Below are 14,246 nucleotides of genomic sequence, written 5' to 3'. Positions count from 1 at the left end.
GTACAATCAAGTAATTAAGATGTGCTGGAATATTAATTTCTTAAATGCCATGTGGAAATGAGGAGGTATCATGTTCTGGTTAATTTAGTAGTATACAAAAAAGCTCTAAAACATATTTAATATAATGAGATAATCACAGCCACTTATAAAACTAAAACAAACAGTTGTTCAACAGCTCAGGTATGGTTATTCCACTATGGACGCAGCAGCATTAACAGAACATTAACTTATTTGAATTTCTGGGCAATGATACAAACCATATACATAGAGGTAATGGACACCAATCCAACTCATGAAGTTTTTATTGGAGATGAACTGACACTGAGCCGATCTCAGCCATAACTAGACCGCTGCCTGATTCAGGTTTTTGCAAACGCCGTGATTAAAGTTGGTTACACACCTAACTAACAAATAATCACTAATCAAATAATCTTAACAAACACCAATTTCAGGACGTTTTAGCTATGTGTTATCTAGTTAGTTATATTTATCATCTGTTTGGTGTTTTTGTTTCCAGACACTTGAAGGTAAGTTGGAAGAAGACATATTTCATCATAAACAGAGAAGATGTTCACCTCCCTTGTTTCTGAGAAGCTCCGGAGGAGGCGGGGCTTCTCAGAGCAGTTTGTGGTAGCGTTCATTATCTAAGCTGACAGTGTTGAGTTTCCATGCCAACAGTAAGAAACATGATAAGCCTGTCGTATCTCAAATGGCCGATCCCATTACTTTAGGGAAAGAGCTGAGGTTGGCTCACATACACGGACAACTGGATCAAGTTAAGACACTTTATTTTGTTTATTACCTTCAGCCACCAAAGTATGGAATGCATTAGCAGTTACGAGGATGAATGTTTTTAAGTGAAAATCCACCCTTTAAAGTAGGGTAGGCTAGTACTACGTTTGAATATAAACATAAACATTTACATTTTATTAATTGTTTTGTGTCATGAGTAAAATGTAAATGTTTATGTAGCCTAATTGTAGTGTAACATGGGTATGTCTGAGCATTTACAATAAAAGAAAAACATTTGACATGTCACACTACAATTATTTAATATAAGAAATAAATGCATTGCAATATTGTATTAACTATAGGAAGTACGTTTTTCCTTTGTTTAGGATGTGCTTATTGAGCTAAAGCAAGTTATTTTAACTGTTGCTCAAGTCTTCCTTTACAAGGACTTGAAAGGAGAACCCAAATAAAGTCATATATAATGTATATCAAATCGAGGTAAGTTGGAAAGTTCACAGCCCCTGAAAAGTCCGACAACAGCCCCAGTTCCCCCAGTATTATTCTCCCATGCACATATTACACAGGCAATGCACATTTTACCATGCAGCCAACTGCATGTTTGCACAAAATCTGTGCACAAGAAATACATCCTTACTTACCGTGTTGAGAATGAACACTGCAATTAAGAAAAATATAAAAGTAAAATATAAACAATTAGTAAGTAAGGTTGTCGTCCTCTCTGGACGACAACCCGGTCTTAAACCAGTGTTATTTATTTAGAAGATCACTTGACATTAAGTTCTTTGTATCACTTCTGATCTATCCATATTTGCACATTGATAACACACAGTTATATATATTCGAATTTGTTGATCAATATTCCTAACTATGCCCATTGGTTTGCTGTATTGCTTATCAATAACCACTAGATGTTGCTATTGTTCATTTGAGAGAAATCCGCTTTCCCGACTAAACTATTATAGTCTAATATTAAGTCTAATACTAATATAGGTTCCAAATCATCAGATGTCAGATGTCACTTCTAAAAGTGTGTGTGTGTGTGTGTGTGTGTGTGTGTGTGTGTGTGTGTGTGTGTGTGTGTGTGTGTGTGTGCGTGCGTGCGTGCGTGCGTGCGTGTGTGTGTGTGTGTGTGTGTGTGTGTGTGTGTGTGTGCGAGTGCTACGATTTACTAATGAACCAACTTTCAGCAATCACTCCCGTCAGGAGAGAGTGCGTTGTTTACTGGGCTCGGGCTAGTCGAAGAAGTAGGTAACGTGCAGCGAGAGCGACGCATGAGCGATGCATGTTCCTTTCAAAATAAAAGCATGTTCGTCAGATTATAATTATAAATATAATGGAGACTAGGCCTGGGCGATATGGCTAAAAGACATATCACGATATAACTTGATCATATTAATCTATATCTATTGATCATTTTAATGACCTAAAAAGACTAGGAATTACCATGCTGGATTTAAACACTTCTGTTTAACACCTAATATGACCTTCCTCTGTTCTTCATTTAGCCTACTCCAATGTCGATACAACGATGAAAAACACTCATATTGTAAATAAGTATGGAGCCGCGTTTGTATAACAAACCCAACTGCTAGATTCGGTGGTCCACTCTCTTATTGATATATATTGAACATGTTTTATATTGATATTGATCAAGTCTCTCACAATACGATAATTTATTGTTTTATTGCCCAGGCGTAGGAGACATACAGCTGGTTGATAATCTTTAATAAATACTGAGGTGATGAGATGGAATGTGTACATATTATATTATATGGTCATCAATGCAAAACATGCACTTATATTTCGCTCAACAGTTCTAAATGCACAACAAGACTAGTGTTCGAATACATATAATATTAAGTCAAAGAAAATATATTCACTTGTCTTTTGGTGTAAGTGTAATATAACAATGCATTTGAGATACATTCCAAACCCCATCTCTCACATAATTCAAAAAAAGTAGTGTTATAAAGTAGTGTTGTAAAGTGGTGTTATAAAGTAGTGTTATAAAGTGGTGTTGTAAAGTGGTGTTATAAAGTAGTGTTATAAAGTGGTGTTATAAAGTGGTGTTATAAAGTAGTGTTATAAAGTAGTGCTATAAAGTAGTGTTATAAAGTAGTGCTATAAAGTAGTGTTATAAAGTAGTGTTATAAAGTAGTGTTGTAAAGTAGTGTTATAAAGTAGTGCTATAAAGTAGTGTTATAAAGTAGTGTTACAAAGTAGCGTTTACTTTGAAGGTCGACAGCGGAAGTCATGTCATTTTTCGGCTAGCTTGACCCAGACCTGGCTTGACCCTAAACAAGCTAACCTGCTAATCAGATTTAGAGTCTCGGTTTTTTTGCAAATACATCCCGACTTTTCATATACTATTATTATTATTTAAACACTAATTGACCTGGAGCCGGACCCCTCCTCGTTCTGAACATGGCATCACTCGGGGAACCGGTGCGGCTGGAGAGAGGTAGCGTAGCCGGGGAGCTAACGCTAGCTCACACTTGTGTTTATTTTATATCGTTGTGTCTCTATGATTATATATATATATATATATATATATATATATATATATCCTCTGGCGAATGCAGATTATTATTTACGTCTGTTTTTTTGGTCCTAAAGTCGTGCCAGTTGTGTCAATCTCGTTTACGCAGCCAGGACGCTAATAAGCAGCGTTAGTTTGGAGGAAGGAGGAAGGAGGCGCTTTGTTGTTGTTCCTTCTCTCTTCAGTAGTTGCGGTGACGACTGAACCTCAACAGTATAATCAATGTCGTGGTAAAAGTACACGGTATTTTCCTTTCTTGAAATACCGACGAGCTCTACTTAAAGTATCAAGTAGGGAGCCGGCTGTATGTTTGATTCAGTCGTGAGTCACCAGTTCGACCAACTTCAAACCAAAACAGAAAGCTGCCGCTCAGCTCATTTCAGCTTTTCGATGTAAAGTTAACGTATCGTGTCTCATGTATTTACCATGTAGACTATTGGTTACTCGGTCAGCAGTAGTAGTACACGTGTTTCTATTATAATGTTCATGTTGCTTATGTGATATTGAAACGTACAGGTTTTGTGTGCCCTTCTTGTCAAGACATTTCTAGAGCTATCGAACTTCTGGACAAGCTCCAGCGGACCGGCGAGGTGCCGCCGCAGAAGCTGCAGGCGCTGCAGAGGGTTCTACAGAGCGAGTTCTGTAACGCTGTTAGAGAAGTAAGCTGTACTGGTTTATATAATAGCACGATTTTCAATGAAATCACCACCCCATAACCACCTTATAACTCTGTGGAATACATATAGAAATATTGCTTTGTCAATTTACAGCCGTTTTGCATTTTACATTTCGCAGGTGTATGAGCATGTGTACGAAACGGTGGACATCAACAGTAGTCCAGAAGTCCGGGCCAATGCTACAGCCAAGGTACGTGTGCAAGGATAAACTGAGGAGAGTTGAGCAAGAACGGGGTGGTTGACTTCCAGGTAACCCTTTGTTCTGACCCTCTCTCTCTGCAGGCTACTGTTGCCGCTTTTGCAGCAAGCGAAGGCCACTCCCATCCCCGCGTGGTGGAGCTGCCAAAGACGGAGGAAGGCCTGGGGTTCAACATAATGGGAGGGAAGGAGCAGAACTCTCCCATCTACATCTCCCGCATCATCCCGGGTGGTATCGCCGACCGCCACGGTGGTCTGAAGAGGGGCGATCAGCTGCTGTCTGTGAACGGCGTGGTACGTTCGATTAGTCGTTCGTCTGAGAGTTCAGACGAAAGTTTACTTAAATGCAGAAAGTAGGTTAACGTGTACATGTGGACTCAAATTGCCCTCTGAAGGCAAAATGTATGTTTTTGTAAGAGTAACCGGTTACTGGCTGTTTGGGGTTACCAGGTAACGTCAGTCAAACGTTATGGCTATACGCCTTCAGGTCTGACGACTGAGTGTAAGTGCCTTTTGTCAGCGGTAGCGAAAGCCTGGGCTTTGGTCGGATAGTCCAAAAAAAGCTACAACCTATGTCTTTTCCTAGGCCTCGATGGGGGAAAAAAAAAAAAAAGTTGAGGTCAAGGAAAGCTTGGGACTTGGGAAAAGACTCGTGGTGAAACTACACTATTCCGAAGATGGACTACTAAAAGCGCATCAGAGATATTTTGCCCTGTGCGTTATTACTGGGCTGTATCATTCAGGCTATATAAATGCGGACAACCTGGTATAAAATATTACTTCATTATAGCAATGCACCGACTACTGCTCATTTATCTGAGTTTGTACCATCAAATCCATACACATCAGTTTATTAATTTATTTGATATACCCACACAATGCAATAATGACCTTGGAACTGTTACTCATTATTTGCTACCGTCACAAAACGTGAGCTATTCGGAAATGTTAACCAAAATAGTTATCATTATCAATACTAATTATCATACTCAAGCACCCTTCTGTCCACACATTTATCAACATGAATCCCAATTATTATGATTGGATAAACATAATTGTCCATCATGTTGATCGTTTGTTTTCGAGAATGAAGCCAATAAGGTGTGTGTGTGTGTGTGTGTGTGTGTGTGTGTGTGTGTGTGTGTGTGTGTGTGTGTGTGTGTGTGTGTGTGTGTGTGTGTGTGTGTGTGTGTGTGTGTGTGTGTGTGTGTGTGTGTGTGTGATTTCCGTTTAAGCTTTTAATGATCTTGGTATGACGCAGAATACTCCTTACCATTAAGACTTAAATTACAATTTCTAAGAACTCAATATATCTGTCTGCCTGTCTGTCACAATTTCTTGACCTTCCACCAAATTGATGGATGTAAAAACATGTCAATAATTATACGAGTAAAACTAAATAAAAGTTTAGTATAAACTTACTGCATGCAACTAATTGTTATACATTAACATGCTCTTCTTCTGTTTTTCTAGAGTGTGGAGGGGGAGCACCATGAGAAGGCAGTGGAACTTCTCAAGGCAGCGCAGGGAACGGTCAAGCTGGTGGTGAGGTACACCCCCAAAGTCCTGGAGGAGATGGAGTCCCGCTTTGAGAAAATGAGGTCGGCAAAGCGCCGGCAACAGAACAGCTACGCCCAGTAGTGGTCATCTCTCTGGTTCCATACCCAAACCCTCCCGTGTAGTCTCTCTTTGGGCCACCCCTAACCACACCCTATCCTCGTCCCTTACCAGCAAAACAACACTGAACCCCACGTCTAGTTTGTCATCACAAAGTGTGCTACTACGCCTTTTCTGTAGCTTTTTATGAAAAAAATAATAATAATAATTCTACTATTGTATTCTTGCTGGACAATGCAACTCAAGAACACTAGGCTGATTAAGCATTATTTTTGTAATTACGTAATTTGGATCCACTACAAAATCCCAAAAAATGTTTTTTAAGCTTTTTTTTTTTTAGCATCGCCAAATTGTCTCAGGGCAACTGATATCTCCTATTTACTGTGATCAGTCTCAATTTTACTTGTCATAATTGTTCAGTGGAAGCAATATCATGACTTTATTTAGACAGTGATGATGGTAACATCGACATGAAATCAGAAAATTATGCACATATATATTCAATTTCCTTCAAGTCACTTAAAATTGTTAATTAGCAGTGGTTAATGTAGCGGTTAGAGATGCACCTCCAATGTTCCATCCTCTATGTGTTATGCAATTCTTTAGTCCTTCAAAGACTTGTGAAGCTTAGCCTTTTATGTTATTTGTTTAGTTGCTGTATCGGTAAGGGTGAAACTGGGACCAGAGCATGAATGCAACAGCTTTTCTCCACCACACCAATAGAAATAATATATGTGGAATGTTTCCTCACTATTTATTTTGGCCACAATTTACTTACTGAGATTAACTTGGTACCTATCTCTTTTCTTTGGCTTGGGAAATAGAATGTGTAGTAATTTACTTGTCAAGCACTTGATACATTTTGTCACGACAGTTAGCATTGTTGTTGTTTTTTAACTCTAAATACTGCTTGTTAATACTGCTTGCATCATTTAGAAGAACGTTAAGAGGGATATTTGCACACGGTTTCATAAATTTCCTTTTGCCACCGCTTGTATAACTAAAATTGGGCATTCCTTCTTGGTGTTATTGGCCCTGAAAAGGCATGATACATCTACAGAATTATTTGTGGTGTTGAGCTAGTTATACATCATTTTATTATGGAATAATGACAATTATTATTCATAATATCACTATCAATAAGGTTTTTTATACATTGCTATAGCTATATATGTACTGCATTTGTGAAGGGACACTTTTATTGACACTTAAATAGACCTATGGATCTGGGACCATCAGTGGAAACCATGACATCTATGTAAGGATTACATCTGTTACACATATTGGATTTACTCAGAATCTGATGCAATAATTTCCAATATAAAGACATTACTCATATTTAACCAGATTGCATAATAACGGATACTAGTACTTCCCAGCTTACTGTTATGTCTATTTTCCTCAAAACAAAAGTCTGCACGACCAGTCAACGTAGCTCTTCATGTCAATCAGAGCTATTGAAAATCCAGTCTGAATTTGTGGTATATGGTTTTATTTTGTTTATCATGTTGTTAAGGTGTCTTGAGTTAAACAAAATGTCCCTTTACTGCTCACTCTCAGGGTCAGTTATTGACGGAGGGATGAAAAGCATTTGCTTGAATTTTAACATGCAAATGTTTGACACCAAATCCAAGAAGCTAGCAACTCCCATGTTATAATGTCGTTAGTGTTAGTTATTTTGCCACCTTGCTTTTTTTAATTTATCAGGCATCATTTGCAGGGGATACCAGAATGGTTTCCGGCCCATCATGACTAAGGAATTACTTTGTATACAGATAAACGTTTTTCTTTTTTTAAGAAATTATCGTTTTTAATTTGCTTGTCATAATATGTAGATGTGTTGTCATTCAACAAACAAGGACCAAGATTTGGTCTGCATGAATTGTTGACACCACTTTTTTGATTAATACTTCAGATATCTTAACTAATTGGCTTCAACATCTGTTTATTTGAGAATACTATGAATTTCATATAATTTCTTAGTACTATAGGTAATTGGGCATTTAAGTAGAATTGGTTATATCTTTAATGGCACAAGTTGTGTAGCTAGTTTTATTATATACCTGTTACTTTAAAAACGTTTCAACTGCTAACTATTTGTGAAATATGGTCATAATAATGTTCCATTATACTGATCAGGCTTAACTTTTGCTAGAAATGTCATTGCAGTTTATATTTTAAGAGTGTTTTCTATAACCATTTTCTTTAGTGGCTGTTGATTTACAGGGTTGCATATCAGAAGCCTCACTGTTCAGATTTTATTGCTACATGAACTCTGACAAGGTTAACTGCCCTACATCAGCCATTAACGTAAATATCATTATAAATGAACTTTTCCCCCCTTTCGAGTATTAAGACCAAACATTGCAATTGACAAGTTTTGATAATATTTGGAATGTAAAACTCATTGCCCAATCATCTTGGCTGTATTGGGTGCTTAATTCATGTTGTCCGATATACTGTTACATTAAACTGGAATGTACTGTATAATAATATTGAGATTGTAACTTGGAGAACAATTAGGTTGGAAAATTCACAAAATAAAATACTAAAATTACTATTAAGGTTTTGTTTATTTTATAAATATCAAGTCAGTGTCAGTTGGGATGCACAGATCCAAATAAAGTCAATTAAGACATGAATGAAAGAAGCTTAGATTGGGATGGAAAAGTATCTATACGAAAGGAAATGAAATATAAAATCCTTAGAAAGAAGTGAGCATTCCTATCAGCTCTATATAAATATGGTTGAACATATTATTTTATTCAGCCCTGGAAGGGAGACACTTGACACATTGAAACGGTACAGTGCAGACGTTTTTTGGTTTACAGAAAAGTACAAATAAAACAGTTACGTGAGACTAGTTTAGGAATAGTACTGAATACATTTTAAGGGGGGGGGGAGGTTAAGATTCTTTCTTCTGATATCAGTTTAAGGATATTTAAGCATATATTTAGTAGTATTAAAGGTAACATCTTTAATGGTATTAGGTGTGTGTAACAAGTTTGAAAATATCTAGTCGTCATATTCATACATTTTCTTTAGTTTTAATCAGTTTTGTATGAAGTGTTGAGTAGCTGTTTACTTGGTTAGTGTTCAGATGGCTACAACCCTAAAACACAACATATATATAGTGCACATGAATACTTATAATTAATGTTATAATAGCAGCACATATGCCCTTGATATAGATCAAGATATAAGAAGATCAACTGTTACGACCCTCTAGTCTAGGTGGTGGAGGGCCTAACATAAAGCCCACTCAAACATAGGAGGCTTGGGTTCAAAGGTTAACAAAGGGATTTATTTATAGACAGGCAGAGCACGGGCCAAAACAACAAACATAAGTCTCACCTTAAACAAAAAAGTCTTTCTAATTAAAACCAAAAAGACGAAAGGGTAAGCCTAGCTTCCTCACTTAAACAAAAAACAGGAGAAAAATGGGACACCAAATAAAAAGGCTACTAGCACCTTAGCAAGAAATCAAAGTCAATCAAAAGAAAAGATGCAGCAGACACAAAACGAACAGGCAGTAGAACGGTGAGTAAGACACAAGCATGTGTCAATAAGACAAGGGACCGAAGACACACATGCATCCAGCTTGCTGGTGTGTTTGGTCCTCTGGCATTCGCCCCCGAACAGGTGGCACTGATGAGCCTTTAACTGATGGCTTGGCCCTCGTTGTCATTCCTCCAATCAGTGCAGTGGAGTCCCGAACGGCCATTTTGTATTCCTAAAAACAGGAAAGGGAGAAGGAGAAAGAAAAAAACTAAGAGAAATCCAAAACCCCACAAATACCTAGGAACGTAACATCAACATTAAAAACAACAAGTTTTTAATGCTGTGTGCAGCATTGTGACGGCTGGCAGCATAAAGACTTGGCCGAGGCACTCTGGTGTGTCCAGTCCATTAAAGGCTCCTCCTCAGCCCTGACTCATTAAGAAGGGCTCTCTAGGAACACATTGATCTCATGTCCAACAGCAGACTTGTTTGTGTACATCAGGATTATGGTCCGAGCTTGGTTTCTCATGGTTGCCTTCACACCAAATCTACCACGGGACATTCCTCCTCCTTGGTCATCTGTCATGATCACGTTGACGGGTGAGTCGACAGGTGAGTCATGAACTAATTTCCGTAAGTGACGCCATTAGGGGTTAAAGAGGAAGTCTTGGGGGTAGAGGGTGGACGGGAAAATGGAAACGGTTCCTAGGAGTGAGACAGTGTTGCGCAAAAACGTATCTTCACTTCCCTCATTCCCAAAGACACATGATGAAATTAAATGAATCACTAGGTCAAATAATGTGTGGTTTTGTATTCTCAAGATTCTCTTTGTTGTACTTTGCTCCCAGGGGGTACTTGAAAATGTTGTTTTTCTGTTGGTTGTGAACAAGTGTAAAATAATGCCACCATAATGCAATCAGTTGAATCTGTAAAGCACCTTTTTACAATGAGATAAAATCTGAATTACACAATGTTGATAAATATGTATACGTTTTCGCACCACCCATTGATTGTTCATGTTTACACCAAATAACATTCACATAGATTGTTTGCATTCAATTTTATTTTTTCAACCCCACAATGTACCACGGGATTACTGACGGGATCACTGATAAAGAATACGATCAATCAATTGGTTGTACCCTCAATCAATCAATTGATATCCTCGATCAATCAATTCAACCGCTGTTTGGGCTTGTGTTGAGTCATCCGTTGTCCGTTGTCATTACTGTATATATTCGTCTGATGTATTTAGTTGAACTCTAATGTTTATCTTTCCATCTATTTTAACTTTTATTATTAAGTTATTTCATTTATTAGATAGTTCTTGTTTTGTATTCATTTTACTGTTAAAGTATGGCTATTTAGTGTATATCTGCTTTGTGTATTGATAGCGGCGATATTTAATTTCCAATCCATAAAGTAAATCTCATAATTTATAAAAGGTAAAACTAGGTGGGCCGGTTCTGAGAGTGTCTCTTATTTGTCTTTTTGTCCCCCCAAGTCAGTCGACATTTTTCCCGCGAGATTTGGTCCATGGCGTCATCAGTGAACGCTTCTTCAGCTTCCTTTCCACCACGTCACTTCCTTTCCGCTTGTACGAATCTCACCGAGAACACGCGTTTTACCTCTTCTGCAAGTGAGTGGACGGTTAAACGATGTATAAATAAATATATGGACGTTAGAACAGTTTGTTCCATCCAAGACAATTCCTCAATGTTCGTCTCTGTAGCGGCGTCTCTCTCGAGAAGCGATGTATTTGTAGTTGTTTAAACCGGAGCGGAATTAGCTTCACATGCTACAGGGCGCTAGTGCTCAGGGACCCATAAGTTAGCACGAAGCAGATAGTGATGGGATCTTTTTTTAACCTAAAGCTGTTGTTGTTCACAATAAACAGTTGCTTTGAACAACTGTGTTTAATCTCGACATCACTTTTCCAACATCCAAGCTGCAGCAGCATCATCTTCGTAGTTATCTGATCCCGATGACTTTAAGTTGGCATCATCCGCCTGTCAGCATCAGGCTGACGGCTGTACGCCGTGAGAAATGTTATATATTATAAAAAGTTACATATTTGTTATAACAGTTTTCTCCTCTCGTAATAATTGCCTTGTTGCTCTTCTTTGCCTGTTTCTACAGGATGCGTTACGTTGCCGCTTACCTGCTCGCAGCCCTAGCTGGCAATGATGCTCCTCAGGCGAAGGACATCCAGAAGATCCTAGAGAGCGTTGGCATCGAGGCTGATGCCACCAGGATGCAGAAGGTCCGACCGCATCCAAATTATCGTCTTGCAACCGAATATATATTTACATATGTGTATATAAATGGTGAACTAAACCTAAAATGGGTAGTAATGGTCACTACACGTGTGTCCACAGATCACTATAGTACATAGGTGTGTCCCATAGTTGTCAACATTGTTTAAAAAAAAAAAATAACTAATCGTAAGGTGGGCGCCATATGGCTATACACGCAACCAGTGATGTTGACAGTACAGTCTATATTAATACCTACACTGCAGATTGAGACATTGTATAGTCAGTTAAAGAATTGAGTGGGGTTGTTACTGCATTCCCCCAGGGGGTATTTCAGACCATCATACCCACATTCTGTCCGTTTCATTCATTATAGGCCGACTGCCTTATTGTCAATAAATATGATTGCCAGCAGTGTCCAGCTGCACAAGTTGTTGATGTTGAACATTAGTTCAACGTGGCTTTGTTAACAATTCGATTATGTGTATTTCAGCCATTCTAGCATGGCGTGTTTATCATGCTGCTATTGGTCATTCACCAGGAAGACATTGTAACTAGGATTCGTAGGGCAAATTTCTGACACTGCTAGGATTTTGACTGCACCGCCCGTAGTAATCTCAAAGCAAATCGGGTCTGTTATGGTGATTCATTTGATTTTCTTCCTAATAGGTCATCTCTGAGCTTGATGGCAAAACCATCGATGAGGTCATTGCTCAAGGTGAGGCTCTCTTTGTCTGAAGTCTAAACATTGTGCTTACATGGTTAGCTACTTTCAATGCTTTCGTTCTTATTTTAATAGTATGACTTCTTGGACGCTAAACGTTTTGTTACTTTCTTTGACCTGACACCACTTGTCTCTTGGTAGGTAATGGCAAGTTGGCCAGCATGCCAGCAGGTGGCGCAGTAGCAGCAGTAGCCACCTCTGCTGCTGCCTCTGGAGGAGGAGCAGCAGCAGCCCCGGCTGCAGGTGAGTGACTTGATCCAGAAATAACATGCACATAATTCTATCATACATGGTTCTTTGCATACACTGTTCTATCTAGCTATGTCCATACACTATTCAGGCCACACTATTCTGTGTGTATGCAATAGCAACCACAACCTTGTGGGTTGTAATCAGATATATGAAGTACACGTGCTTGCTGGAAGAAAATGCCGCCGACGGGTGACTGCTGCAAATTAATGAATGTGTCAAAGTAGGACAGCACTTGAATTATGCAGTCGAACCCCTGCTAAATGAAATGCAAGCCTGATAACGGTTTGCTGCACATCGGTTTGTTTTGTGCCTGACAGTCCTGTCTAGAGTTGCCGGCTTCAGTAGTTGCATGCATTGACTGTCACTTACTGTATTACAGTTGAAGAGAAGAAGAAGGAGGAGAAGAAAGAAGAGTCTGAGGAGTCTGATGATGACATGGGATTCGGCTTGTTTGACTAAACTTGTTAACCACAGAAATAAAATTTGTATAAAATACTGCTTGAACCTTTGTCAGTGGAAATGCGTTAATACAGTTTAACAGCAGTTGTGGTGTAGAAGTGCTTGTGACAAAATTCTGAATGGTCTCACATAGGCCTGGCCAACAAAACAATAAATTATCGTATCGTGATAGACTTTTGATCAATATCAATATAAAACATGTTTAATATATATCAATAAGAGACTGGACCACTGAATCTAACAGCTGGATTTGTGACAAACAGTTCCATACATATTTACAATAGTTCAGTGTGTCATTGTATCAACATTGGAGTATTTATCAATCAACAGTGGAAGGTCATATTAAGTGTCAAACAAGTGTTTAAATCCAGCATGGTAATTCCTAGTCTTTTTAGGTCATTACAATTATGATTAGTTATCAATATGATAAAGTTATATTGTGATGTCTTTCAGGCATAGTCTCACTTACTTAACCCAAATCCTCCTCCCTAGATGGGAAAGGAAAGCCTTCTGACTGGAGTCCAATGGGCATTGGGTGAACCATGTGCATAAATATGTGGCATGACCTAATGCCTGACTGCAATAATTAGTTGATTAATTGATAGACAAATGAATACAATAATTTATAATGGATTCATTTATAAAGTACAAATACCAAACAAGAAGGCTGGATTTTTCTGAATTTCAAATATTTGGTTGTTCTGATCATTTTAAAGTAAAAGTTTTTTTTTTGATAATCAGATTAAGAAAGCATAGTTTGTACTGAGTATGCCTATATTGTTGAATTTCACACTTTGTGAAGGAAGTAGATCAGGTCACAAAGTGTATATAAATGTGTACACATTATTTTCTCTGGTTATTGGTTGGCAGAAGGATGGCTCAAAATATACCTAGGACACTGGCTTCTGGTAAATGAGTAGTTGGCACTGACAGCTACGGACCCTTTCACAGAGTGTCAATAGTAGGATAAAGTAACTTTCTGTTATAATTGTAACATGTAAAAAAAATAGAATTGTCTAGGTTACTGGTGCGCTGCCAGGCCTACATATTTGGAACGGACCCATAATTTATCTTGTGAGCTACTGCTGGGAAAATAGGTATTGTGGTATGGACAGCAGTTTTCAACCAAGTAGTTCAAGGTGTGATGAAAGTGTGTGCTCTTATCCACCCTCAGAAAAATGACCACGACGGAATCAATGATTAACTCGTGTGAAGTGGATTTTATGGAAATTCACCATTGACTCATTCACTATGAGTCAACATCTACATTA

At 38.3% G+C, this 14,246-nt stretch overlaps 2 protein-coding genes across 2 annotated transcripts; both read left to right on the top strand.

Annotated features, from left to right (window-relative positions):
- Nucleotides 1-3,023: 3,023 nt before the first annotated feature.
- Nucleotides 3,024-8,342, top strand: lin7c (lin-7 homolog C (C. elegans)). Its single transcript, XM_084476281.1, has 5 exons — nt 3,024-3,214; nt 3,833-3,951; nt 4,088-4,159; nt 4,252-4,461; nt 5,641-8,342. The coding sequence occupies exons 1-5, from the start codon at nt 3,178-3,180 to the stop codon at nt 5,806-5,808; spliced, it is 606 nt and encodes a 201-aa protein (XP_084332407.1). The 5' UTR covers nt 3,024-3,177; the 3' UTR covers nt 5,809-8,342.
- Nucleotides 8,343-10,859: 2,517 nt separating this feature from the next.
- rplp2b (ribosomal protein, large P2b) lies at nt 10,860-13,020 on the top strand. The gene is made up of 5 exons (XM_084475960.1): nt 10,860-10,924; nt 11,425-11,548; nt 12,210-12,258; nt 12,406-12,507; nt 12,896-13,020. Exons 2-5 carry the CDS (start codon nt 11,426-11,428, stop codon nt 12,973-12,975), a joined length of 354 nt encoding a protein of 117 aa, XP_084332086.1. The 5' UTR covers nt 10,860-10,924; nt 11,425; the 3' UTR covers nt 12,976-13,020.
- Nucleotides 13,021-14,246: the final 1,226 nt, after the last annotated feature.

Source organism: Micromesistius poutassou, assembly GCF_964030765.1.
Source record: "Micromesistius poutassou genome assembly, chromosome: 12".
Taxonomy (NCBI): domain Eukaryota; kingdom Metazoa; phylum Chordata; class Actinopteri; order Gadiformes; family Gadidae; genus Micromesistius; species Micromesistius poutassou.
The sequence above is the reverse complement of the archived record's forward strand: the minus strand, read 5'-3'. Positions and strand labels throughout refer to the sequence as shown.

What these genes read in the sequence shown, in the direction of transcription:
- lin7c (XM_084476281.1), top strand. Translation starts at nt 3,178, where the DNA reads ATGGCATCACTCGGGGAACCGGTGCGGCTGGAGAGAG. An exon ending in ACCGGTGCGGCTGGAGAGAG is followed by an intron (nt 3,215 to 3,832) that starts GTAGCGTAGCCG and finishes CTTCTTGTCAAG; the next exon opens with ACATTTCTAGAGCTATCGAA. An exon ending in TGCTGTCTGTGAACGGCGTG is followed by an intron (nt 4,462 to 5,640) that starts GTACGTTCGATT and finishes CTGTTTTTCTAG; the next exon opens with AGTGTGGAGGGGGAGCACCA.
- rplp2b (XM_084475960.1), top strand. Translation starts at nt 11,426, where the DNA reads ATGCGTTACGTTGCCGCTTACCTGCTCGCAGCCCTAGCTGGCAATGAT. An exon ending in ATGCCACCAGGATGCAGAAG is followed by an intron (nt 11,549 to 12,209) that starts GTCCGACCGCAT and finishes TCTTCCTAATAG; the next exon opens with GTCATCTCTGAGCTTGATGG. An exon ending in AGCAGCAGCCCCGGCTGCAG is followed by an intron (nt 12,508 to 12,895) that starts GTGAGTGACTTG and finishes ACTGTATTACAG; the next exon opens with TTGAAGAGAAGAAGAAGGAG.